The following is a 27,605-nucleotide window of genomic DNA, read 5'->3' as shown; positions in this document are numbered from 1 at the left end:
GGTGCCGGATGGGGGCTCCCGGGCAGCCGCCGAGACGAAGGGCCGGGGTGTGGGCTGGTGCGGCCCCGCGCGGGAGAGGCCGGCCGTGATCTCTGGCAAGGCGGAAGGGAGCGTCCGCCAGGAGCTGGGCGGTGAGCTGGTGACGCCGGTGCAGGAGGGACCGACCGTGATCTTCTGGGACGGTGAAAGGCAGGGTCCGTGGAGGGTTGGGGGCGAGCTGGTGACGCCCCGCGCGGGAGGGGCCGACCGTGACCTTCTGGCAAGATGGAAGGGAGGTCCACGAGGAGTTGGGGGGCGAGCTGGTGAAGCCCCGCGCAGGAGAACTGACCGTGACCTTCTGGGATGGTGAAAGGGAGGGTCCATGGAGAGTTGGGGGGCGAGCTGGTGAAGCTCTGCGCGGGAGAGGCCGACCGTGACCTTCTGAGACAGCAAAAGGGAAGGTCCATGGAGGGTTGGATGGTGAGCTGGTGAAGCCCGTGCAGGAGGCACTGACTGTGACCTTCTGGGACGGTGAAAGGGAGGGTCCGTGGAGGGTTGGGGGGCGAGCTGGTGAAGCCCCGCGCAGGAGGGACTGACCGTGACCTTCTGGCAAGATGGAAGGGAGGTCCACGAGGAGTTGGGTGGTGAGTTGGTGAAGCCGGTGCAGGAGGGACCGACCGTGACCTTCTGGGACAGTGAAAGGGAGGGTCCATCTCGAGGACAGCCTTTGGAGGCACTGCGCCGGCCTCCCCCCCGCCCCGGGATGATGGTGGACAGCACACCCCTCCTTCCTGCCAGACAGCGTTCCTTCCACTACCTCATTGTTCCTTGTCATTCTTTCCCAGCCAGCATTATCACCGGGCAGGTTTTACCTGCGCTCTTGGTGCGGTCATTGGTGTCGGGATCCCTTGGTGGTGAGTTGTATCCAGGAAGGCCCCTCCACGGTTAGCAGGTGAGCGTTGCGGGTGCTACTGGGCAGGCTTTCCAGGAACTGTGCTTGCCAGAGCACCCGCCCTCGTCCGAACCTGGGGACTTTGTCCGGGTAGTGCACCTGGGAACGAAGGTGGCCATCACCAGGAGGCAGGATGCCTCACGCCTCTTGGGGGTCCTGACGTGTGTTCTCTGTGAGACCTTTACTGACTCTGCCCTTGTTTTCTCAGCCTGAGGGTGTGTGTGACCGTGCAGCCACGCTCTTACGCACTCATTTACTTCTCTTAGCATCTTCTGCAACTTCCATTCTTGTTTTATGTTCCAAGATGAGCCCAGGCTGCCGCCGTTCTGTGTTGAGCAGAAGCTGTGTACTGGGCCGGTCGTGTCCTCCGACTGCTATGTGCCAGTGGCAGCTCAGGGTGTTGGTGCTGGGCAGGTTTTAGCAGCCTTGTCAGGCTGTCGATTGAGGTGAGGATTTCGCTGTGGTGAGTTTGTGTCCAGGAAGGCACCTTCTCTGTCAGCAGGTGAGCCCTCATGGCTGGGGCAGTGTACACGGACCTGGACACATGCTTGGTTCTGAACAAGCCTGCAGGGGTGAACCTCCTCCACAGAGTGTCCAATTTTGCACTCAGAAGCGCTCCCTGGGCGCAGGCATCATATTCCCCCACGATGGACGCTGAGCGGGTCTGGACGTGGATGTGACTTGAAATAAGAGGAGGAGGGCAATGCTTTATGAAGTAAAATCGGGAGTGGCTAGCACCGAGCATCTGTACCACCCAATCAGGGGGACAAGCAGAGCTCAGGGAAGGTGGTGCAGGACACCTGGCTGTGTGCAGGGTGGGAAGGCGCCCTGGTTTAAGCAGCCTGAGTCGTGGGGCTATTGTCTAACGGCTGCACAGACCTTACCCTTGGTCGGGGAGGGTGACATAAATTCTGTAACTTTTGCTTGGAGCCATGTGGTCATGGGAAGTGCTTTTGACCTGAGTGGAGAATTTGGAGATGAGTAAAGCCAGTGCCGTGCCCTTGGCTGACTGATGAGAAGCTGCTGCCCATGGTCCTTGTCTCCGAGCACAGTGATCACCTGCTACCTACCCTGTACCAGGATAGAAGCAGGACGTGCTGTCATCCTCACGGTCTCCCAGTCCCAGGTGGAGTGCTGCGGCCATCCAGGGTCTGCTTGCTACTGGGAAGAGCCGGGGTGACATGCGTGTGTGTGTCCAGGACCACACTGGAGCTCACTTGGGCTTCACGGGAGCCTCCTGTCAGTGTTTGGATGTCGCTCTCACAGCACCGCAGGCATCCTCCGTACACACCCATCTCTTGCTCTTGGGAACCAGGTGGCTGATTCTCCTGGGGACAGAGAGCAGGAGAAGGCTCGAGTTGAAAGTGAGTTGCCGGGGTTGGGAAATGGCTTGCCCATGGCTGTGCAACTGGCAACTGGTGGGACAAAGGTGGAGTCCGGGTCTTCTGACTGCAGGTCTTTGCGATTGTAGGACTGAGATTTTGTTTCGGGAGGGTATTGATGTGTCTTATGGGAGAAAAAGACTTGGTGTGACTTAAGTATTCAACTGCTACGACCCTTGTTCTGTGTCTGATATGGACACTTTCTCCTGCCCGCCAGCTCTTGTCCTCATCCCACCCTGCCCACTGGCCCTGCTTTCCGGTTGTTGCACAGGCACTGCCTCCTGACCTTGGGCTTGGAGTCCCGTCTTCCTGCCTGGCTGTCCCCCTTCTTTCTCCCCACACCTGCCAACTCCGAGGCCATTTTCACCTCTTGCCAGGTGTCCCTCTCAGGGCATCTTGCCCTCCTTCCCCATGCGCAGCTTGCCTGGGTGGTGTCGTTGCAGGAAGAACTTTGTGTGTGTCTGCTGAATGTTGTCTCCCTCGCTGAACTGTCAGTACCTGGGCAGGGCCCTCCCGCCTGTGTGTCCAACCCCACTCCTCATAGTGTGTCAGGAAGTGCTTGCTGAAGGAATGAATGTGTGCATTAATGCACAGTGCCTCCAGTGCTTGGGTAGTGACAGAAGGACGGAAATGAGGAGAACAGATATGCTTGTGCCCTCGTGGATGATGGAAGTGTGGAAACTTTCAGGTGACCTGGAGCTTAGGCACGTCTGACGAGATGCAGAAGGCTTGCCAACAGAGTGTGATGTGAGTTGTACAGTGATGCTTGTTTTTCCTGGGAGGTCTCTAAAATCGGGATTAGGTGGTCATTTACGTGGAAATGACAAAGGAGTCATTTTCATCAGCATCAAACTTGCTGAAAACAGCACTTTAGGGACCTTGTCCTAGTCCTGCTTCTTGCAGGCAGCATTTATTATAACAAAAAGTAGACACAGAAGAAACTAACTTTTAATAGACTCTCTTCCCTAGTATTATCTCATTTTGTCCTCAAAGCTATTATTTCCTGCTAATAGTTTGAATTCTTATAGCTGAGGACACCAAGGGAATAAAAAAGCTTAGTTAGCATGCTGAGTTTCCCAGGGTTGATGCTGGAGCCAGGTCTTGAATCTAGATGTCTCCTTGCGTATTTCTTTCTCTTTGCTTTTTTTTGGTTGTGTTTGTTTTTATCATGCTATTTTCCTGTGAATTTTACCTTTAATAGTACTCACTTTAGGCAAGATTACTTTGTAAAAGCGAGTAGTTTTTGATTCAAAGAAGCTTATATTTTGGGCTTCTTGAAAATTTTCTGAATATTTTAGTGAGTCTTATTTGCTTTAAACCTAGATACTTACAAGTATAAAGAGACACTAGATACTGTACTTACATGCAAACCTTACTTCAGGGATCAAGTGCGTTAGGTTTTGGTATTGAAGACAAGCTCTGCAATTTTTCATAGTACCGCCATGATGGTGTCGGCCACGTGTAGTAGTCTGCATGCTGTGATTTCATGTGCCTCTGTACACCTACCAGATGACAGTCTTCCACAGGACATTGTCACAAAGTGCCTGCTGGTACCAGCTTTAGAATTTAATAATACTCCTAGTTTTTATTACTAAATATAAGTCTTTGCTAGGTCCCAAAACTACTTTTAAAAGGTCAGTCATGAGCCGAGCTCGGTGGCTCAGCCTGTAATCCTGCACCTTGGGAGTGGATTGCCTGAACCCGCAGGTTCAAGACCCGCCTGGGCAGGTGAGACCTCATCTCTACAATGAATCAAAAAATCAGCCGGGCGTGGTAGCATGCGCCTGTAGTTCCAGCTACTTGGAAGTGTGAGGTGGAAGGATGGCCGGAGCCCAACAGGTCGAGGCTGTGGTGGCTGGGAGCAGCCACTGCACTCCAGGCTGGGTGACTGAGTGAGACTCCAACTCAAAAAAAAAAAAAAAACTCAGTCATGGCCTGGTGCAGTGGCTCACATTTGTAACCCCAGCACTTTGGGAGGCCAAGGTGAGAAGATTGCCTGAGCCCAAGGGTTTGAGACCAACCTGGGCAACTTGGCAAGACCTCCTCTCTACAATAATTAAAACAATAAGCTGGGTGTGGTAGCGTGCACCTGTAGTTCCAGCTACTTGGAAGGCTGAGGTGGAAGGATCGCCGGAGCCCAGCAGGTCCAGTCTGGGCAACGGAGTGAGACTAACTAAAAAAGAAAAAAAAAGTTAAATTAGTCTTGGTGTTATGTGAATCCTGGACTAATACTTGCCCAGTGTGACCAGCATGTGCAGGATAACACTGAAGTACTGCTTCTTCTTGGTAGGTAGTGTCACTAAAAAGTTTAAACCACTTCTATGATAAGTAATTTTCTCTGTAGTTTTAAAAGTAGTTTTAGAAGTTGAACAGCATAATTGATTATGTATGTTATTACATTTGAAATGTTACAATAAGTTGCAGTGTTAGAGGTTTAACCTTTAGGGATATAACACACATACACATAATGTAAAAATGAAAGCATCTTTATGGCAATTAAAAATAATTCATTTGCTGATAGGTAAACAGTGTGGTTTTCTGGTTCATTTTTGTATGAAGGTTTGAATGTCAGTTTTCTCATTTAAGCTACAAAATTTAAATGTATCTTGGATGTACTGTAGTTATAATCTTATTTTTTAAGGTCACCCTTATATTTTTGGTGTGTATAACCATTTTTTTTTAATCTCCCAAAAGAGATTTGAACCAATTTAATCTCATTCTTATACAAGTACCTAGAACCAAGTGTCACCTATAGGGTTAAAAAAAGGATTTTATTAGCAAGCTTCTGCATTACTGGGTACCAACAGTGTGACATGTGGAATGGAAGCCACTACCATTGGAAATAAGTTTCCATTGGAAATATGTTTACCAGAGGTGAGCCTAAATTTGCATGATAATGATCCTTTGAGTCATGTACTTACTGAGATGGCCTTAAGTCTACTTTGGAATGAGTTGGAAGCTAATGTGACAGCCCTACACACTGAGCAGTAACTTAGTGTCAGACCTCAATCTCATACAATCTTTGCAACAACACAACAACACTTTGAGCGAGAGACTCTATCAGTTCCAAGATATAAGCGAGGAGCAGAGTACAGAGAGGTTAAGAAACTGGCTCAGGGTTGCAGGAAAAACTGCTTGGATCTAGGATTTGAGTCCAGGCCGGCCAGCTCAGGAGAACCATGCTTGTGATCACTGCAGTAAAAACAGTGTTCGTGGCTGAACTTCCTGGGAGGATCGTTCGTGTTAAGGGCTGCTGTGTCTTAGTGTGGTGGCAGAAATCATTTAATAGTCAAACTTGCCTATAAAAAACCTATCAGGAAGTCAGCACACTGGGGACTAAGAACCCCAACACAGCCAGCTTTCTCCAGTGTTGGGCTGAGCCTTGTCCCTGAGTACTAGGTGAGGCATTTGACTTGTTGCTCTGTGGTAACCCAAGAGTGGCAATCCTTGTGCAAGACTGGTGGGGGTTGCAGATCCCTGTTGCTGGTCTCGGTCGGGGCTGTGCACATGAAAGGGTGTTAGGATCATCTTCATGTGCCAGAAGTGACTTTTAGTGCAGTTATTTTTCCATTGTGTTTTCCTGAAAGAAATGTGTGCCTTGTCTGTTGCACCGCTGGATGGAAGTGTGTGTCACTGATGCCATGTACCCTGGAGTGCTGGGCAGCCAGGCAGCATGTGGTGCCACGGGCGCTCCGCACTGCCTCTTCCTGTGGGACTGCTCCCCTCGAGGGTGTGGCCATCTGCCTTCTCATCAGCACCTGTCTGCCTAGCGCTGCAGTTGCTTGGATGGTCTGTGCAGGTTACTGTGCTTGGTGCTAGAGGTAGGAAAGGCAGGAAGCCTCTCTTCAGGGAGCCTGTGTCCGAGCAGGTAGACAGAAGGGGCTGGAACCATCATGTGGCCTTTCTCATCTATTATGTGCTTTCACATGCATCGGTTTACTTGGTAGTTTTGGAGGATAGGAAGGGGGAAAAGGATAGTTGCTTCAACTTGCTTTCTGGTCCGTGGCACTGACATGGGTCTTCCTGTCTTCAGCTATACTGTTTTACTTCAGGATGAGCTGGAATCCAGCTGAAATTGGAGTCAAGGAATGACAAAACCCTAAGTTATCACACCTCTGCTGCTTCTGGGACTTACATAAGGTCACTACACAAAAGCCAGTGGGAGCACTCCTGGGTCAGGTCCGGCCTCTAGGCAGCCACTGCTCCTTGCCCCAGTGCAGTTAGTGCAAGGCCTTTCTAGTTGCTTCCAAAGAATTTGTGCCTTGTGTATGCCTTTGCTCGCGTTAAAGTCGGCATTTGTGCAGTGCTGTTAGCTTATTTTTGGCATGCTTCCTCAAAAATGAAACATACTTTTTACTAAGTGAAGGTTACCACAGGAACTGTAAAGACAGTAAGAAGAGGTACCTTTCTGGCCCTTGTTTCTCCCTGGGACTATCGGTATTTGTATTTGAGGTCAGTCAGGAGCTAAAGTTGAGGTTGAATGGCATCGTGGAGATAGAGCCCTGGCCTCATTAGCACTTGGTGTTCATTAAATACGCCAGAAGCTGTTTCTTATCTAGGGCTATTCGTTTTATCAACATTCCAGTGGCCTGTGGTAGTGTTTTGGGTGCAAAGAAGTTTGGTGAAGAAAGCCCACACACACATGTTGCATGTTACCATCTGATGCCATCGGGAGTCCTTAAGTGGGTGGGTCTCGAAGACCACAAGTGATGCAGAGTGGGCCGCCCCCCCAGGTTAGGCAAGTGCCTCCAGTCGTGCTTTAAGCAGAGACTATAAATGCGGAAGAGAAAAAGAGACATGCGCCTCAATTAAACCTCAAATGACATTCAAGCAGGCATTGTTGTTCAGGAGCCCCTAGATGGGGACTTCAGGGGCAAAAGATGGACGGACTCATCTGCAGGGGGCACATTTTGTTCCTGTCTTTTAACGGTGTTTTCGTTTAAATTTTGTTCAGACCAGGATTTACTAAAAAGTTAGCCATTGAAATAGGAAGAACAGGATGGCCACGGCCGAAGGGTTGCATATTTTCCCCCCAGGATAAGATGTTTCGGGAGGTCTTAGCAGCTGGTTGTTGCTCTTTGTTGTTTTGCCCATGCCCCAGCAGCTCATTCAGAGGCGAGGAGCACTTCGGTTCTTGACAACTTCTGATTGTCCTGTGTAGACTTTCCCCTCTTATGAGTTATCTCAAGAAGGCCTTTGATTTCATCTTGCTGTCACCCTGCCACCTAGCCTTCTTGTGGGCTTCAGCTTCCTTTGTTGGGTTTGCCTCTGTACAAAGAGAATAAAGAGTGACTTGAAAATTGGCTCGGCAAATAGTTATAAAGTGCATCTGATGCCCTCCTTCTTCTCGATTCTAAAACTCAGCTTTTGCATGCCTCCATTTTGGCACATGGCGGAGAAAAGCTTTTGAAACTACACTCTGTAAGTGGCCTTTGGGCTATTGTGATGTCAGTATTAGACTGCCACTGTCTGCCCTGCAGGGTAGGAGTAGGGTGAGGCCAGAGAGGTGCCCAGGACTGCACATTAAGAAGGCCAGACTCTCCAGGACATGCAAGTCAGAGCAAACTGTGGTCTTGGCATAGAGTTTGCCTCATCCTAGCTGCAGTCCTAATGCACTGTCAGGCTCATAGGATTTTAGATAAAACACCAGTAACAGGATGCATTGAATGCAGGTTGGGTGTCCACACTGTAGTGAGTGTTTCATACGCATTTAGTACTCTTAGCAACTCTGTGAAGTAAGGGCTTCAGTGAGTATTTCCCTTAATTTCTTACTGAGTTTAGAAAGAAAGATTAGATAACTAAAGGATAGCACCCAGCTGAACAGAGGTCCAGACTGAGATCTTTTTGTTTCCAGTCTGAGCAGTTATCTCCTCTTTGCTGTCTGTCTACACATAGAAAACTTCGTTACTTCTGGTCCATTTCATAGATTTCTGTATTGAGTGGCAGGACTGCCCAACACGTGTAAGTGCATAATCCTACACTTGATGCGGTGAACTCCAAGGTGAGTCAGAGGTCTCTACAGCACCGAGTTAGAGGTCCACAGCATGTGGGGCTGAGGATCCCAGGGCTGCCCATGATGAGGACACTGAGGCTTGCAGAGCGGGTGGCATGCTCAGAGGCAAGGTGGTTTATAAATGATGACACCAGGATTCGATCCCTTGTTTTCAGACCTTAATTCCTGTGTTTTTCCCCTTGTCTCTGCACAAATCGTCCATCTGATATTTTGAAAAAACCTAGAAAAAAATGAATACCTACATACAAACAGTGCAGTGGCCAAGTGCTGTGGATGTCATGTATTAACAAGTGACTGCTTCTGGATGTCCTTAAATGTAAAATTCTGTAAATGCTAAACTAGCAATAGAGTATGTTCACGGACTTGAATTCCACTTTAAAAAAGAAAACTGCAAGTGGAAGACCTTGAATTGCAGAAACTATCATTTTCAAGGGAAGGAGCGAGGTGTTGTCTAGGTAGGATCACTGGCTTACGACCGTTCTTCTGTCTTCCTCTCCCCTAGCTTTCTCCTCTAAATCTTGGCCTCTGGTATGGAAGCGATTAGATTTTGGCATGAGAAGGTCTTGAAAGGTATGTAGGTTGTGACACAAAGGTCAGCCCTTCCCTACTGTGTGAAGTGGCCAGGCTGTGTTCCTCATAGTCTTGGGATAAATTCAGCTTCTATTGGAGCCTTCCCTAGGTCTTCTTCTCAATGCTGTGTTATTGAGAGAAGGTAAGGGGTTGTCGGCTTTTTCAAACCCTTAATCAACCAACTCTTGGGGAGGACCTCCTTGCTTTGTAAATTGTTTGAAGTTTTTTTTTCTCTGTTTTCTTTTTGAAAAAATTTCCCATGAAATTACTTTGGAGCCTATAGTTAATAATAATGAAATCTTATATTCACTGAATTTTAGAGTACCTGGGCTTTTAAGATGGCATAGTTCCCCCCCGCCCACTTTGTTTCTGATGGAGAAATAAGGCTAGGAACTAAGTGAAGCTTCCACACAGTCAGAATCATAAACCTTCATTTTATCTGTATCCCCCATACTGGACTTGGCAACTCATTTTTCCTGCCCCTCCAGCCACTGTTCTTTCCACACCAGTGACTCCCAGCCTGTCCTGTTCCTGAGAATCATCTGGGTTGTCTGCTAAAAATGCAGGTTGCTGGACCCTTCCTTGGGCATTTTGACTGAGCAGTCTTGGGATTGAGTGTCTTAAGAGTTACGGAAATAGGTGTGATGGCTTAGGTCTTCCAGCACTGGGGGCAGAAGCACTCGTGCAGCATTTCTCTTGGAAAAGGTGTCACTTTCTGCTAAAAGCTGGATCACTTTTGGGATCTTGCGTATGGAAATTCTTGCACTTAGAGGATCTTGCAACGAATTAGCACCAGTTGTGTCCCAGGATCTAAAACACTGCCTAGCAGTTCTAATAAAAATGAGACATTAGAGTATATAGTAGCTGACTGTTTGGACTTTCATTTCATTCGGTTTTCATGTAAATTTCTTTGGCATTTCAATTTTATTTACAGTCACCTGATATTAGTTTACAGCAGTTGAAATAGCTGAAAAAGAAAGTTAACAGTTGGTCAGTATGACTGGGCCCAGACTTCATTAGATTTCTGTGTTTGTTTTTATCTTGCTATGCTTGATATTTGAAAAGTATCGCAAGACTGATTCAGCTTATAAATTGCCCATCTCTCATCTATTAATTTGTTCGTTCAACAAACATTAAGTTTCTGCTACATGGCTGCTGTGCTGACTTTAATGTCTCTGGGGAAAAAGAGGTGCATTTGTGAAGGGGAACTTCAGCAGTGGGTTCTGCTCACTGCGGGAGTAAATACACGTCTCTGAACGGAAAGTCCATGGACGTTTTGTTGAAGGTCCAGCATCAGTCAGTCAACCAGTCTTGCCCCTTTTAGGGAGGCAGGTGATAGGAATTCTAAGAATTTAGAACCAGGTGAGAGGTCTAAGCTCTGACTTTCTGTATAGAGAACACAAGACCCAAAGCGCCTCCTGGAAACGTTTTCAGTATAGAATTTCCTTGGGAAACCTTTTTTCTCACAAGAACCACGTAGCCCAGTCCCAAGGACTGCTCTTGGAGTCCTCTGGGGAGTACGGAGCCTGGGCCCCAGTTATCTCAGGCCCCAGATGGAGGCCCAAGGCTGTTGGGAAATGCTGATTCTGAGCCAAGGCACACCCAGTGTGTGGCTCGGTTGGGGGGGCAGGGCTGAGTTTGGCAGTGGAATGGCCAGGAGCCTATTTTTCGCCTCCTCACTCTAAGCAAGTAATAATTGAAGCTCAGGAAGATATTTAAAGCTGATTCATCTCATGTTAGAAATTAGCAGTGCTATTTTGAATGTTCTTCAAGGAAATGAGGGGGTTGCTCGTACTCTGTTTATGTGGGTACTCCATCACAAAGGGTGTTTTGGAAGAAGCACGTTTAAAAGCAAGCCTTTTGTCTAAGTTCTTATCCACAATTCTGGTTCTCGTTTTTTTGTCCCGTAGATGCCAGCAGTTCATGCACAAAGCTTTGCGCTGAAAAATGTTCTGCCAAAGCCATACCTGGGACATGCGAGACATGCAGTTCTTGCTGTGTTGCCCCATACAAACACTCCCTTTTTATTGTTTATTTTGTTATTTACCAGACATTGTAACCATGGGCAAGTCACTCTACCTTTTTTAGACTCTGGTTTCGACCTTCAGTTGGTGATCGTTGGTCTTCTAGGTGTGTGATCAGCACTCAGCCCTTACCTCAGAGCATGGCCCACCTCCATGCAGCCCTCTGCTGATGCTGCTTAGCTGCCACCCTGGCCACGCTCTTGCTGCGGGGAAGGCCTGTGGCAGGGCCTCAGGCCGCACAGCCCAGCCCTCCCCTCTCAAGAGAGCAGGCTCTGTGTTGCCTGAGGCGCTGGAGGTTGTCCATGGCACCACTCTCCATGAAGATGCTTGTGGGAGGAATGACATGGCCTACTTCACCTGGAATTTGGATTAAAACTGGTGGAATAATCCAGTATTTACAAAGCCTCGCTGGAACTGTTGATTTTTAGTCTCATGTAAACGCTGTTTAAACAGAGTGGTCCCGGTTTGTGAAAGTGTGTCCTGCAAAGCTTTGCTGGGATTTGGCTCTTTAGAGCACTTTTCCTGGGATGGACATTAGAAGGTGGCTGTGTGTATACAAAATAAAAAGTAGAAGGTGGCTGTGTGTGCCGTAGGCCAAGCCGCCTCTTGGCCCATTATGTTGCAAAAATGCTGTTCTTTTTGGTGACAAATAAGAGCTGATAGTACTGCACAGTTAGTTTCGTAGAATGGACTGTGTATTAAACGCATTTAAAAATGTAATGCAAGTGTTCAGAAAAGGTAGAAGTTAAGTACTTGAGCCGTTCATAGTGGTCGTAGGTCAGGGTCAGCAGGAATTCTGCATGACTCCAGCACCTTACCCAACCCCTTTACCCCATCAGCATCTTAGTCTGCTGTGATAGCACGTGTGTCCAGGTGGTAACTGGGAGCGTGATTCTGCTGAGCCTTGCTTCCCCGGTTGCATTTCGCCGTTTACTGAGTGTCATGGCCGTGTGGACTCTGTCTCACCAGCTCACTCTCGTGGCGCTTGCACTCTTAGTGCCTCCCCAGTGTGTAAGTGCACTGTGCCTTAAAGGCTCCTCCTAACGGTGTCAGGGCGTCAAATAGTGTTTAAGTCGTTGTCGTCCCTGCTGGTAGTACTGTGGCCTTCAGCCTCCTCCCCTGTGTAGCACCTCGTAGCCTCTCACAGTGGCTTCTTTGCACTTATCCCCAAGTCACAGGTTCTGCTTTCCTTTTGTGTGGTAAGTTTTGTGGGGTCAGAGATTGCCTGCTCTTGTTCACTGCTCTGTATTTAGCGCCATGCCTGAAAAGAGCCAAAGGATTTTTTTCTGCCGCCCCGTGAGGCACTCTGTGAGGCCTGTTGGTGGGCTTGGGGTTCTGCTCCCCACTGGCTTTCTCCTGGATTCCCTGCCTTTTGCTGCTGTCTGTGCTCCACACTCCATCCAGCCTTCTCATCGGACCTGGCATTGCTGTATTTCAGCCCCTTCTTCTCCCCGCCTTTACTCGTGAAAACCATCCCCACTTCTGAGTGGAGGAGAGACCGAGTGAGATCAGGTCATGCAGTAGGCGCGGCAGGGCCACAGCTGGTGTCTGCCAGCTTCTGGCTTGCCGTCCAGCCTTGCTTGTCTCTTGCGTAGGCACGCCGGGTCTCTTGAGCGTCCCTTGCCTTCAGCCTCTCTCTCACTGGTGACCGAAGCCGTGACCTCAGTCAGTCCTCTGTTCAGGGCATGATATTCTCTCACGTGGAAGGCAGTTGAGGAACTGGCCTTGTGTTGTCTTGTCCTGTGAAGTCGGAGTGGGTTTCAGGTCAAAAGCTGGGCAGATTCTCTGTGTTTAGAACTGGAGCTCAGCCGTTGAGGAACGGGCCTTCGCTGTTTCGTAGGTGTTGACCTCCTGTCACTGGCCGGGATGTGGTGGCATAGGTAGTAGCTGTCCAGTGGGGCAGAGGGCTGGAGCCTTGTGTACACCAGGCCTGTGATTGCATCTTTCAGTCTGCTGAGGTCTTACCTAGTCTGGCACAGATACATTTTTCATGGTTAGGAACTGGATTTTGCATAGTTAGGTGCTAAACGTACATCTGTTCAGTGAATGAGTAATTTCTGGGCACTTTCTGAGTAAATGGGGTGCTGTGGAAGTGTCAGCTCTGTATTCGGAGTCCTGATTCAAGTCTTGGGCCTCTATGTGTGTGATCTTGGACAAATCAGTTATTGTGTTGGAGACTGCTTTTAAGTCTGTGAAATTGGGATGGCAGTTACTGTCAAGTTATTATGAGGGCCAAATGCATGTGGAAAGTGTTAGTATGAAACTTCCTTACGAGGAGTAGAATTATTCACAATTAGTGGCTTTGTTTATCATATAGGTGTGTCACTTTTGACATACGGGTATGTGTCACTGCTGCTACTTTTTCACTTTATGACTAGAGTCACTGTTTCACCTCAGCAAAGGAAGTAGTTGCTTTCTCTTAAAAAGTTAATACATTTCCTCCATACTTCAAGGCAAAATTTCTTTCTTACGTTGTTGACTTCTGGATTTTAATCCCAGTGACTTTGGGTTTTTCTCCTTTCTCAGTTTTTCTTCTTTCTCATACTTCAAGGCAAAATTTCTTTCTTACGTTGTTGACTTCTGGATTTTAATCCCAGTGACTTTGGGTTTTTCTTCTTTCTCAGTTTCTGTGTCAGGTTTGGACCAAGGGGCTAGAGTTCTTCTAAATACCAAAAAGTACCACTAGCAAAGTTAAGTCACATGTATTTTCCCAGGTGGATCACATTTGATAGAGTTTTTCCAGTTTTGCTATTTGTCTAAAGTCTTTGGTGCTTACTGTGTTTTTATTGTTATTTTCAGGTGACACAATCAATAAGCAAGTAGTAAAAAGAGTGAAAATGTTAAACATCTTAGTTCTTCATTCTTTTTAAGTTCTTTAACTTGGTTTACTACGCACTTACACGCCATACATTTCCTGATTGTGACTTTATATTACATAAAAATGCTATAATCATGCATCACGTTTGTACTTTTTCCTAGATTGTACATGATGGCATTAGATACGTTGTTAGCTGTGGTGCTTTTCAGAGCTCTGTGAGTTCAAAATCAGTGGGCTCTTGAATCTCTGTTTTGTGAAGTCATACCCAACCAGGCAGTTTGTTCTTGAGTCTGCGGGGAGAAAAAAATAGATGTCTCCCTGAGTAGGTTTGCTTTCACAAGTAAAACATATTAACAAGTCAACTTTTCATAGAATAGGCACTGTATAATTTAGAAAGGTAAGCTGTTGGTACTTGTCATTTCCCCCCAGAATAGTGAGTCTCTGTTCTACCCCTCCTCCCAGGTCAGTGCGTGCCTCCTGCCCTCTTCTCTTACCCCATAAAAAAGAGAAGCAAGACTGCGGTGAATGAAGGTTCCTCTGTGTTTCAGCACTGCGTTTTCTACTGTAGTTGGCCTGTGAATGAGGATGACAATGGAAGAGATGAAGAATGAAGCTGAGACCACGTCCATGGTTTCTATGCCCCTCTACGCCGTCATGTACCCCGTGTTCAACGAGGTGAGTGGCAAGTGATTCCTGATGGCTTCCGCAGTCTACGGTGCTACTTTTTCACCTGCTTGTTCTTTCATGTCACAAACACCAGCATCAGTGACCCTGTCTCTGTGTCAGGCACAAGGTAGTGACAACAATTTTAGTACATGTGCAGCCGACGTGAGCACACCAGAGTGACAGCAAAACCCAGCAGACACGCTGCTTCTCTTGGAGGTGATGTGGTGGTGGGAGACATGGACTAGAAGAACTCGTGTGATTATACTGATGAAAAATCGTGATAAGTGCTACGCAGAAAGAAACCCAAAAAGTGTGTTGAGAAGGAAAATAGCAAGGGACCCCCACTTTGGGGTCAGGACAGGCCTCACTGAGAAGAGACACATCCTGGGGTCGAAAGGCGAATGAGAGTCAGCCGAGGGCTGGAGTGGAGAGCAGGCTGGGCCACTGGAGGAGCAGGTGTGGCGCGCCTAGCACGCTCGGCGGGCAGAGGCTTCTTTTCACGGACACATGGAAGACATTGCAGCTCCGCATTTGGAGACAGGGCTGCTTTTTACTTGAGAAATTATCTTGGACTTGGTGTCGAGGCAGTGTTGGCTTTTCTTTTATACTAATGTTAACACACTGCAGTGTATAGAAAATTCTAGATTGGAGGTTCCTGAGAGACCATTTAATTAATCCCCCTTCTATAATGGTGAATCGAGGCCCTGATACGTGAAATTATTTTCCTGAAATTTCCTAGGACCAAAATTAAATCTAAGCCTCCTGACTCCAAATTCAGTGGCTTCAGCTTTTTTAAAAAATTAATAATTTTATGAAGTAAATATATTACAATATGAAGTGTTTCGTTAAAAAGTGAAATACTGGCTTATTCTTTGGTGTTCCGGTATGTTAACATGTGCAGACAAGATACCTAATCGCTTTTTGGCTGTTTTATTCATCTAATTAGCCTTCGATGCTCTTAACTTTATTGTTGCTGTTATAGTCTGGAAGTCCTCACCACCTCTAGTGACTCTTCATCTCTTTTTGTACAATAGGTTTGTTAAAGTGAAATTCTGAATTGCAAAGCCATTTTCCCACATTGAATTACTTCATGATTTTAAGTGTTGGGGCAGTAGAGGGTGATGCATTTAGCCTCTGATATGAAAACCCCAGGCTTGGTTGCCAGTTCAGACACATGTTTGAACTCCCAAACACTGTCTGTCAAGCAGTGTTAGGTCCAGTGGCTATAAAGGAACATTCAGAATGGCAGCTTGGACAAGAGTTCATTTCTCCGTTGCATAAAAGACGCTGGAGGCTGGTTGTCCAGGGCCTGTGCTACTATGCCTCAGTGTCTCCAGGAACTCGGTTCTGGCTTCTCCACATCCCTGTGCTCGGCCTCCGTGATCAGGGCTGCTGAGGCACATCCATCATGTCCTGCGTTGTCATCTGGAAGCGGGGGAGGAAGTGTGGCTGGGAGTGGGTCCTGCCTCCAGCTGAGGCTGCCTCCCTACAGCATCCTTTTGGAGAGGCACACACGGAATTTCTGCTTAGGTTTCACTGGAAGAACTTAGTCTCCTGCCCAAGTTCTGCGAACTGCGGAGGAGGCTGGGAAATTCAGGAGTGTTGTTACTGGAGGAAGCGTCTTCTGAGAAACCTGCCCCTGTCGTATTGCCACCGCAGTAGTTTTGGTATGCCCTTCTAGGTCTGGTCATGCCATGGTGGCAGCCATCGCCTGCATCCACTAGTCACTGCTGTCGTGCATGTTCTGACACTTCACCTCCCGTTCCAGGGAGCTGCTGTGAGAAGCCCGTGCTTCCTGCATCCCGCGCTTTGCTGGGATTGGAGGTGTGCAGGAGGAGAAGACGATGGGATGTGTCTGTTCTCAAGAATCTGTTAGGGAACGCAGAGAGTTAAGCGCATGTAGTTTCAAATCATCCTCCGCTGGGCCTTGGGTAGAGAGACAGACACGGAGAGCTAGTGAGCAACCCCTCTTGGAAACAAGTAGAGTTGGAATTTCTCAGATCCCGGGAGCCGTTGCCACACCCCCAGCGGTCCTCCCGCTTTTCAGGTCTGTGTCTCTAACTTGATAGGTCATCAGACAGTTGTGCGGGAGCGTTTTCTGTATGTATCTATCACACTGAGTCTTTACTTGAAGGGAGGAAGGTTTACATTGCAGAGCTTCAGGTTGTCCCTCTGTTTAATGAAGAGAAGTGAGCAACTTGAGTGGTCTTTTTTCCTGCATATGAAAAGTGACAGTTATTTGAATCTTCACTTTGCAAAAAAGTTATGTTGGATGTAGGATTCTGGTAAGATGAACTGTTGGGGTTAATATTGATACAGCTTTTTTGATTTCATTCATGAGTAAGGGAAATTTACTTGAAAGACAAAGAAGTGGCTGTGAATGGACTAGTAAGGCTCTTCCATAAACAAAGGCAATGATTCTCTCCATATGAGATCTGAAAACATATGTGAGTTAATGGCCCCAAATTAGACCACATTGCTAAATGACTGAGAGTTGATACAAGAACTAATTGTTAGAAGTAAAGACTGAAGATGAAGTGACTGAGTGTGGCAGACTGGTAGGTACTACAGCAAACTGTGAGGGTCTGATTGTCCAGTTGAATTTACTGGCCTAACATGTTACTAAGCTTTTTAAAAAATTACCTGTCATGTAGTTAAGAACATGTTTAGAACTACAGGGTTTTAGGAATAGTGATGGTAGTTAGTACGTTTCCTCTTTGAAAGATAAATGTAGGGTTTGATTTAGGATTGGAGTAAAATAATTATTGTGCCTTCAAATATGAAGTGTGTGGTTTAAAAAAAGAAGGAAATACTGGCTTATTTTTTGGTGTTCCAGCATGCTAGTACATGTAAATAAGAGACCTAATCGGTTAAACATTAATGGTTAACTGTAGTTCAACAATAAATGTTTCTATAAATTTCTTAGAGAAATTATAGTTTAGTTTGTCTTGTTTCTGCGTTGTGTAGATTTAAAGATGAAAGTGGTTATCAGATTGATCTTCTAGAAAATAGTACCACAGTAGGGATGACTGTGTTTTACTTGGAAGCTGAGTGATTCACCAGTTCTTGTCCACAGTTTAAGACTCAGAAGGTTAATACATTCCTGCCTTAGCATTAGACCATAACAGCTGCAGTGGTCATCCGGAAATCGTCTTTTAACAGGTGTGTGGCTGGTGGGGCCTTCCTCACACCGGGAGATTTTAGCGCTGCCACTTCAGCTCACGAGGTAAAGCCACTGACGGCATTCTGGGAGCTTGGTGCTCACTGGAGTTGAGAAAGCTGAGAAGGAGCAGGTCTGCTTATTCGTCTGCCACGGAATCCAGAGTCCACGTGTGATGCATGTGTTGAGAATGTGCTGCGAAAGGGGAATCCTGGCTGCATGATGGAATGGGGGGGTTTCTAGAAATCTTTCTAGTTTCAGACCAGGTTCCCATGTAACTGCGCAGCTGTTGTCTCTTACTGATTTTTTTTTGTATGTGGAGGCAGAGAAAGTAGCAGTTTAGCTCTTCCTTCCAGGAAACCTTCTCTTCCGAAAACCTTCCAGAAGGATTGTTTTCTGAAGCAACATATGCCATATTTGGAGAAATAAACAATTTTGCAGCCAGATTGAATTTTAGTTTACCAAAGGTTGGTGTGTTTGTTGACTAGTAAATCACACAGAAGTGTGCTTCTGAATAGATTGTATTTGTTCAATTCAGAAGCATCGAATCAGCTATTCCTGCCAACTCTCAGCAGATAGGCAGCTCTTAATTTTTCCTAGTAAACAAAATGCAACCTGAGAATACTTCTCCAATTTTGCCTACCTATCTATTGTTGTTGTTGCTGTTGGAAAAAAATCAGACCTCAGTCTGTGAGCATAGTAAACTCACTTCTCCACCATGAAGATGTGGATTTTACCTACAGTCTCAGCCTCCAGAGGTGATCCTGGTTAGCATCTGGGGCTTGAATTCTGCTCTGCCACTTAGCAGGCTATGTAATCTTGTCTTGGTTTCCTTATCTGTGAAATAAGGATAAACAAGAGTATACTTTGTTCTCACAGCAACTCTGAAGTGAATGAGTTTATGTAAAGTATTTAGAATAGTGCTGGATGTGTAGTAAGTGTCAGCTATTGTTATTAAGGATCCTTCCACATTTTCTGACATAGTTGTGGTCATGCCCTATAGTTTTATATGCTTGGAGGCAGTGTTTTAATGGAATATTTTTATAGTTTGGTGTTTCAGTTTACCTTTTGCCAGACAGTTTGGCAACCCCGGGAACTGATTCTTTTAGAAATATTTATCTAACGTCATGTGTACATAATGTAGCTGATTGCATTTTCCTTCTCTTTAGCAGCTCAAATGAGAGTAAGTGACCTCTTGGCCCCATTTGCCTCTGTCCTAACATGCTTATTTTTTGACCTGACTCACCTCATCCTCATTTGAAACACAAGAGATGAAGCTGAAGTTCAGATTCTTGATATTTGACCCAGTTTAATTTTTTTAAGAAATAGATTCAGTACTCTCTGTGAAGGGTGGATAGGGAGAGGTGTGTCTACTTGGGAACATTGTCTTTCCTGATTGTGAGGAAGCAAGTACATTTGCAGACAATTCCGAACCAGTTCACGTAATTATTTTGACCTTTACAAAAACAGCTTTCACAAGACTGGAAGCAAGACACTAAAACATAAGCAACCAAAGGGCTGAAAGGATTTTTTTAAATTACGTGTTTAGAAAATTGGCTTGATGCTGGGAAAGTATAGGAATGAGCTTGTACTTTTGGAGAGAGCAATACAGCAAACACACTCTATGGAATCGAAATTATCTAAGTAAGGTTGAAAAGTACTTTAATAAGGGAGCCAGAGGAAAATTGTCCAGGTATGCAGTTGCCAATGAGTGCCCTCAGAGCTGCCCAGAGTGAGCTGCAGGGACTCACAGAGCCAAGAGGAGACCAAGGGCGGGAGGGGAGGGGAGGCCCTGGAAGGCTGTGCCCCCCACCCCACAGGCATCAGCAGGTGCGTCTCCTTCTGTTAGATGCTGTGAGCGGTCATGTGCCCTTTTCTCTCATTGGATCTTGTACTTCCTTGCTCTTCTCCAGTGACATGGAAGTCCTGTGCGACTGTGGCCCCAGGACCACCTTCCCTGTCCTGATGTCCATTAACGTGCAATAAGGTGTGCACCATCACTAAGAACAGTGTTGCATTTGTCCTTTAAAAATACCCCAGCCAAAGACTGCTATCCCCAAAGCGCAAAAGTGCTGAGCTCAGCACAAGTATTGAAAACAGAATGGAAATGTTTTACTGTTGTAAATTTCCTAAAATCATTACATCCCCATGTGTTATTAACCCTTAGGAGGCCCCAGTAGAGAACTTCCAAGGGAGTGGCTGTAAGAGGCAGTCCACATTCTCCAGACAGTCCACACCCCATCTCGTAAAGACTTTCCTTCCTGCTTCAGCGGGTAGCAATCTCCCCACTTTCCTTAGAAAGTGCTTGTGAAAGAGCTTCTTATGAAAGTGACCCTCTAGGGGTCTAGGACTACAGTCTGTTTCTTTGTATCTCTTCCCATTGACTTCCTTGCACATGGTGGAAACTCAAGAATGTGTTGGTCCAACAGTTGAAGCAATTCAGGGATAGGGTAGCCTCAGCCTGGAAAGAAGGCGTTGGAGGAGTCAAGGTGGTGCTGGTGGTTTTGTGCGGGGCTTGTTTGGAGCCACGCAGATCTGATAAGAATCCTGTCCTTTCTCAGTAGCTGCTAACCCTGGCTACATATATAGATACTGCATTTATTCTCTGTAAAATGGAGGTGCTAGCCAGTGACAGATTTATGGTGAGGGTTAAAGATGTTCTATACAAAGATACTTTATATAAAGTGTCTAATAGGTTCTTAGTCAATGGTAGCTGTTACTAGGATAGTATTATCAGAACCTGCTGCTGTCATGAAAGGCATTGGTAAGATGAACGTGATTTTATCACTTCACAAGTGAGAGGCTGAAAGAGAAGCCCTTTTACTAGGGGAGATAATGTACCCTACTCCCTAAGTTGTACAGGTTGAAATGGAAACTGTGACTAGGTTTAAGAACACTTTAGATACATATATAGATAAGACATCAAGTTCAATTTAAGCAATAGATACGTGACTGTGTGCCTGCTGCTTCCTGGGCAGCGAGGACACTGCATGAGTGAGACAGCCTGTTGGGTGTATCGCAGGTCATAAGAGTGTGTGCAGTCACAGGCCACATAGCGACCTCTTGGTCAACCATGGATTGCATGAGTGATGGTTGTCCCATAAGATCATGATGAAACCGAAAAGTTCTATTGCCCGTTGGTGGCACAGCACATTGCCTTTTCTGTGCTTAGATACACAGATATCGTCATGCTGCGATTGCCTACAGCATTCATGGAACAATTGGTGTGCAGGAAGCGACACCATTCTATGCCGTTATACCACACAGTCTAGGCGTGAAGCAGCCTTACCATGTAGGGTTTGTGTACATGCACTCTTTGATGGTCGCACAACAGTGGAGTCACCTGATGACCCTTTCTCAGAATGTGTACCCATCATTAAGTGACGCATAACTGTGATATGTCCCCCAGTGATACCCTGCAGAGTTCTGGTGAAGTGCTTTGCAACTCACAGATTTTTGATTTAGAATATGTCTGACCTTCCTGTAGCTTCCTCTTTTTTTGTAAGGGCCACATAGTAAACTTATCTGGAAATGCGGGGATGTTGATATCTATCTCAGATAATCTCACTAGCTCCTCACAGACTTGTCTGAACTCTTTTGCTTGCCTAGACCCTTCCATGTTCCAGTCAGGGCAACACAGAATAAGTTAGTAATGCTGATCTGACTCAGACCTTTGACTTAAGGAGATAGGTCAACATGGTGTAAGCCAAACAAGGAAGTGGGTTCCTATCAGGATAGAAACTTCCTCCTTTCTGCCCGTCCCTGCCTTCCTTGCATATGAACCTGAGATCTGATGGACTTTGTTGTCGTTTCAGTCTTAGTAGTGTTCATTATAATTACATTGATTTGTGGAAGTAGAAAATTTTTTTTATTTTTGGAAACATACCTTTGTTAATTTATAAGCTTCTATAGTTAAATTTTGCTGTTTGTTTCCTAAGCTGCTTGTGCCTTCCTTTTTACCTACTAAGGCAGTAAGGCAGTATTAGCTTTTATAAGATTTGTAGAAGTCAAGTTAAACACTAAGCTAAATGGGTCATTATTTGGGGGGAGATAAATTACCTTGGCAGATTTTGCCTTGCTTTTGCTTGGTGCTTAAGGTGAATAATTCGTAGGGAGATACAATTCTTGGCATTTCTGTCTAGTTTGGGAAATAACTTGATTTAAAGTATTGGAGATACCCTGGGGTGTGTGTGTGTGTGTGTGTGTGTGTGTGTGTAATTTCTAAAGCATAATTTATATTTTCATTGCCTCAAGGGAGGACTGTTTATTGCATAATGTATGTTTGTAAGGTTTTTGTAGAAACATCTTCCTTGCATAAAAATCTATAAAGATTACATTGTTTTCTAACAATTAATATTGTCCAAAATAAAAAGTACATACAGTTGAGTGTTATTGAGTTACCCAGCTCAATGGTTAGGGACTAAACAAATCAGAATTTAGTTGGAACTAGTTATTTTAAACCTGGCACTTAACTCTCCAACAAATGGAGTTATTTTTATGCAATCCTGTGCCTTCTTTGGTTTACTGAAAACTGAATTATATAAAGTGTATAATAAGAACACTCATCTTTTGAAGTGATAAATCTTACATGTTAGGTAGAAAAGTTGACAGCATGTGGGTTGAACTTTTGGCTCAGTGTTTGTGATAACTGTTTCTTAATCCTGATGAGCCAGAGGACAGAGATAAGCACCTCTGAAATCCACAGAAGCCACAGCCTCCACTGCGAGGATCAACAAGCCTTTATCAGCACTATTTGCTAATTAATAAAATAGACTAATCTCGGCTTAATCCCTGGCAGAGGGATTGAAAGCGAGTGAAAGAGAGTAAGATGGTACATAGAAATAATCTAAATAATAAACCTTTTCCTTGTGTTGATCATCATATTCTTTATACACACACTTGCTGTGTGTTTGCCCAGTGGAACTGTAGCTGTGGGAACAGAGTTTTGAACTTGAACACTCCATATTTTTAATAATTCAAGTAAATGGTTTTTTTCTGTGCGGACTTATTTCATTTTTAAGTCTGTACTTCAGATAAATCTAGGTAGAGTATATCTTATTTTTTTAGAAAGGAAAAAGAACTGATACGTAATTGTTTAGTTTCCATTGAAAGTTTTAGTTAGCCTGTCTAATTGAAGAATGATAGTGATTTATAATTATTAATACATTTTGTTGATTACATAATAGATTTATTTATATGATTACTACAGAATGAAATATGGGATATGTGCTTTTCTCAAGAAAACTAATATTAATAGTGATTTTAAATTTTTTGCAGCTAGAACGAGTAAATCTATCTGCAGCTCAGACACTGAGAGCAGCCTTCATTAAGGTAAGGTGCAAATAATTTACTGTGTTGATTGAAGTGCATATTATTTATAAATTGAAATGCCATGTGGTGGCTGCCAGCTTGTTTTCTCTTAGTGCAAACCTTTGTAGCCATCCTGTGCCTGCCTTAGTATGCATAGGACGAACTGAATGAACCCTTCCAAAGGGTGAGCTGAAACTTAGGCCCTTTTGTTGGCTGTTGTCTTTTCATCCCTTTGTGCTTTTGAAAACTGGCTTCCTCAGAGTGTTTGCTCCTTAGCTACAGATGATGTTTTCTGAATTCTTTGCTGTTATTTGACTTGTTAAAAAAACTTATTTGTAAAATTATAACTTGTAAAGATGGTGTTTATATTGTTTACCTACAGAACATTAAGAATTAAAAAGCAGTATTTTTGAGTAGGAAAATGTCTCCAAACATTATGGATTAAGGACACTTTGTGAATATACAGATAAATCACTCAAAATGAAGTTGTTCATTGTCTTTAGACCTGGGCTGCTCAGTGGGTCATCACTGGCCACATGTTGCTGTCGAGCACCCGAAGTAGGACCCTTTCAAATTGGGAAGTGTCCCAGGTGTAACTCCTACTGATTTTGGAGACGTCACATGAGAAAAAGAAAGTAAAACATCTCAGTCACAAATATCCGCATATCAGTGATGTGTTGAAATGATAATATTTGGGAGGTACTATTAAAATGGCTTTACCTGTTTCTTTTTACTTGTTTTGATGTGGCCAGGAGAAAACTGAGAATCACGTCACGGCTTGTATTTGTGGCTTTCATGACTTTCCACTGGGCACCGGGAGACACCGTCTTTAATGTAGAACTCTGTCCTTCCCTCTGCCCCAGATATCTATCAAGGGTCCCAAAACTGTAATTCTTACTTATTTGTGTGTTCCCATCAATAGCTTAAATAACTTATTTTTCAGGTAAAGTATTTTAATATTTAAGTATGGAATAAATTTATAGATTTAATTAGAACTGAAACTCTAAATCCATTCAGCCTTATTTCTTTTGATGGCACGTAAGATAAGTTTATTAACAGCACTCTCAGTAGGGAACACAGTTGGTTCCACTAGACATCTCTTACATCACCACAGAAATTTACATTGCATTTGTTAGAGTAGAGCTATTTGATGTGTTTCATACCTATGATTCAGTGTGCATATGCATATTTAGTAGCTTTATTAAAATACATTGTGCTAAATCATTGGGTTAATGAGGAGAGTTCATGAAGCAACACCATTATTAGTTTTTTGTTTTGTTTTTTTCTTTGAGTATCAGTTTGGTTCTGGATGGTGGATTTGGTCATCAGGGAGACAGGATGGTGACTATCTTAAGCATCTTTGTGGCCAGCGAGAAGAAGGAAGAGTGGTCTTCACAGTATACTGTCAATATGACGAAAGTCAGTTTTTCAGCTTTCCTGGTATCTAGATCAGGGAGAAGTTTGTCGAGTGGGTCTTTGTATAGACAATCCTGTCTGAAGGAATAGATGTATCTTCAATGATGTTCATAAAATAGATAATAAATTTCATGAGCGTTTTTCTTGTAACATCCTAACAATATAAGTTGATGATTGCACATTGAAGTGCAGTTATGTGACTATGATAGATATGGTTTGATCTATGGATAAATCTTACTATCTGCAGCACAGATTCTTAATTGGATATAGTAGAAGTTGCTTAGGAGGAAAACAAATTAGACAAATTTGCATTGATATATTATTATCACATTTAATTTAGTAAATTTCAAATGAAATTGAAAGAGAGCATGTGTAAAAAATATAAAAGATTTTTTTGTGTTTTTTCCATTTTAACTGTTTTGAGAAAGATGAAAGAAACCTTACCAACCAGAACAACTTTTATGTTCTTCCAGTTCTTGGTTCACAACAATAATTTTTTTTAAAAAAACAGGATTTATTGAGAGGACAGAGAAGTTTCCACTGCTGGAGGGAACCTGAAGGGGTTGCCCCTCACAATGATAATTTTTATCAAACTTTTCATTATTTGGAGAAAAAGAAGATTAAAATAGTTTTTCCCAAGTTAAAATAATACTGTTGATTATTATGTTTTTAACATATGTACTGCTGACCCTTGTTAACTGCTTTTCTGATACCTTGACTCTTTTAACCCAGAGTTCTTTCTCAAATTATCAAACTATTTGTTACTGGTGTTAAATTCTACAGCTTTAGATCTTTACCTTCCTTTTGCTTTAAGTTGTCATGTAGTGACTTTGCTTTCTGTTCAGTCACATTAGAGTTTGTAGGTATGCCTTTCTTATACCAATCTTGTACCCACAAAATGGCTGCATTTTTAACAAAAAGTACACAGTTTTTGCAGCAGCCGGGAGAGCTGCAGGGATGGCTTTGTGAATTTTCTTTTTTTCCAATGGTCTTGGGTTGGGTTCATTTGTTTTGAATCGGCACAACCCCAGCTGCAGACCTTGATTTACACACCTGTCAAGCAATTCAACTTTCTTCCGTAGTGTCATGGCCTTTCCGTGCTTTCTGGAAGCACTTCTAGCATCACTGTGGCACTCATATGGGTCCCATGGTGCTAGTCAAGGCTTACTGTATTGCACTAAGCACAATGAAAAAAATACACTAGATCAGCGAGGTATTACTTTGCACTGTGCTAGCAACTCACTGGAAAAAGAACTGCCCAGGCTGAGGTGGTGAGCTCATGGAAGTGGGCATCACACGGAGGTGACGAGTGTCACATGGAGCTGGCAAGTGCCAGGTGGAGGTGGCAGGCATCACTCAGCAGTGGCGAGCTCACAGGGAGGTGGCGGACATCATGCGGCGGTGGCGAGTGTCACACAGAGCTGGCAGGTGTCATGTGGAGGTGGCGGGCGTCATGGGGAGGTGATGAGATCACGTGGAGGTGACTAGTGTTATGTGGAGGTGGCGTGCTCACAGGGAGGTTGGGGGTATCCGCGGAGGGGGCACGCATCAGGCATTCTTAGCAGCACTCAGCGCTGGAGCTCATGGCAGGAGCAGCATGAGGTGACTCTGAAACTAGTGCAGTCGTACAGTAAGTACTGCAGGTCATTTTGTAGTGAAGATTTAATGCTGCGTCCTGACATTTGTTTGCATTTTCCTCGACTGCAAAATGTGCCATGTCTGGTCTCTAAGTGCTTTTGTATGTAAGCGTTGATAAAGTTTAACTTTCTGGTACTAGGTTTGTGTATATTTTATGGTAACATAAAAAAGACTAGTAGCTGCATATATTTTGTGCATTTATTACATGCATAACTCTTTCCTAATTTTTTTTATGTATCTAGGCCGTGCAGTTTGTCCTCAAGCTTTTTCAAATTATCACAGATCTCTAAAACATTTCTAATCTATTTATTTACCCAAAAAACTGTGTATCTGTGGACTTGAGCAGTTAAGACCCCTGTTCTTTCAAAGGGTAACCTTGACTCCCTGTCCCCTTGCCCTCTCTGGGAGGTTCTGAGGGTTGTCTTGCCCCCAGGTTGAGAACCTCTGAGCCACAAGAGTGTGTGCTGTTGCCCTTGGATGCTTTTCTCTTTGCGGAGTTGGGACACTCCTGGAGTTCAAGGCTGTATTCCGAGGGAAAACATGGCGGTGGGGATCCTTAGAGCCATATGGAGGTGGCATGCTCACAAGCTCACAGGGTAGATATGAGCAGATCTATCTGTTTAGTCAGTCAGAGGCCTTTGGTAAGTTCAAGCTTGTAAAATCAGAAGTAGCTTAACCAGGACTTTAGTCAGAAGTGATTGACTGCCATTCCCTGACTTCGTGCTGAAGCACCCTGGAGGCCATAGCAACTTAGAGCGGTGCCACAGAGTATTTGTCATTCCACAGCATGCGTGACACTCCAGAGCCACTTGTGCTACATGAGCCCCTTGCTTGGCGTGGATGGCAGTGTCGGCATAGTGGTTGAGCCACGTTGCTCTCCGTGATGTCCTGTCTTGTGAAGCTGAACTTTTGGCCCCTGCTGTGATAAAAAGCAAGTTCCACACGAAAATCTCAGTGTGCAGGAGGGCATGAGAGTGGCCAGTCTAACCTCAGTTCCCCCTTGAGACTGTGCAGTGCCCAGTAGGTGCACACCTCCGGTCAGTGACCATGATCATTGAAGAATATAGTAAAATTTTTGTTTTCAGTTTGCATATGTTGTTTTTTTAAAAGTCCAAGCAGTTAGGACATAGAACTTCTTAAGTTTTTTGGGCCTGACTTCCTAGTAACCATCACTGTTAGGTTTATCCCTCTGTGCTGAGGGCATGAGAAGTGAAAAGCTCAGGACCACTTAGAGACTTAAATGCTCCCGTTCACCTTCTGAGTCCCAGACCAACTTGGCATTGATGAAAACTTTGCTCTCAGACCTTGAGTGTTTCTGTCTTCTAGTGCCAGAGGGATGTTTGTGTCCCTGTCCCTTAGGATCATCATTATCTGGATAGATTTAATTCTACTTAGAGAAGAAGATAACTGCTATTACCAAAGACCACATCAAACGTAATTTTTTGATAGTTCACCAAATTTTTACTATAGCAACACATTTTAAGCCGTATTTGGACAGCTTTTCTTGTAAAGGCAACTCCTTTTAAAAAGTAGATTCTGGCTTAAATATATCCATTGAAGAAAAAGTAAAAAAAATCAGCTATAAAAGAATTGACATTCAGTCAGAGGCTCTTTATTGTTATTAATCATCTATCAAAATGATTTTCCCAAACAGCATTTGACAGCAGTTAAAATGAT

General features: G+C 44.7%; 1 protein-coding gene across 1 annotated transcript in view; it reads left to right on the top strand.

Moving 5' to 3' along the window:
* The first annotated feature begins 831 nt into the window (after window positions 1-831).
* Window positions 832-27,605, top strand: part of PDCD10 (programmed cell death 10) — a 39,667-nt gene continuing 12,893 nt past the window's right edge. The window contains exons 1-3 of the mRNA XM_008061289.1: window positions 832-931; window positions 14,201-14,413; window positions 22,842-22,895. Of these exons, the coding sequence (XP_008059480.1) occupies window positions 14,318-14,413; window positions 22,842-22,895 (150 nt within the window). The 5' untranslated portion in view covers window positions 832-931; window positions 14,201-14,317. The remainder of the gene's footprint in view (window positions 932-14,200; window positions 14,414-22,841; window positions 22,896-27,605) is intronic.

The sequence above is a fragment of the Carlito syrichta genome, unplaced genomic scaffold (assembly GCF_000164805.1).
Source record: "Carlito syrichta isolate Samal-C Ts95f unplaced genomic scaffold, Tarsius_syrichta-2.0.1 Scaffold305193, whole genome shotgun sequence".
Lineage (NCBI taxonomy): Eukaryota > Metazoa > Chordata > Mammalia > Primates > Tarsiidae > Carlito > Carlito syrichta.
The sequence above is the reverse complement of the archived record's forward strand: the minus strand, read 5'-3'. Positions and strand labels throughout refer to the sequence as shown.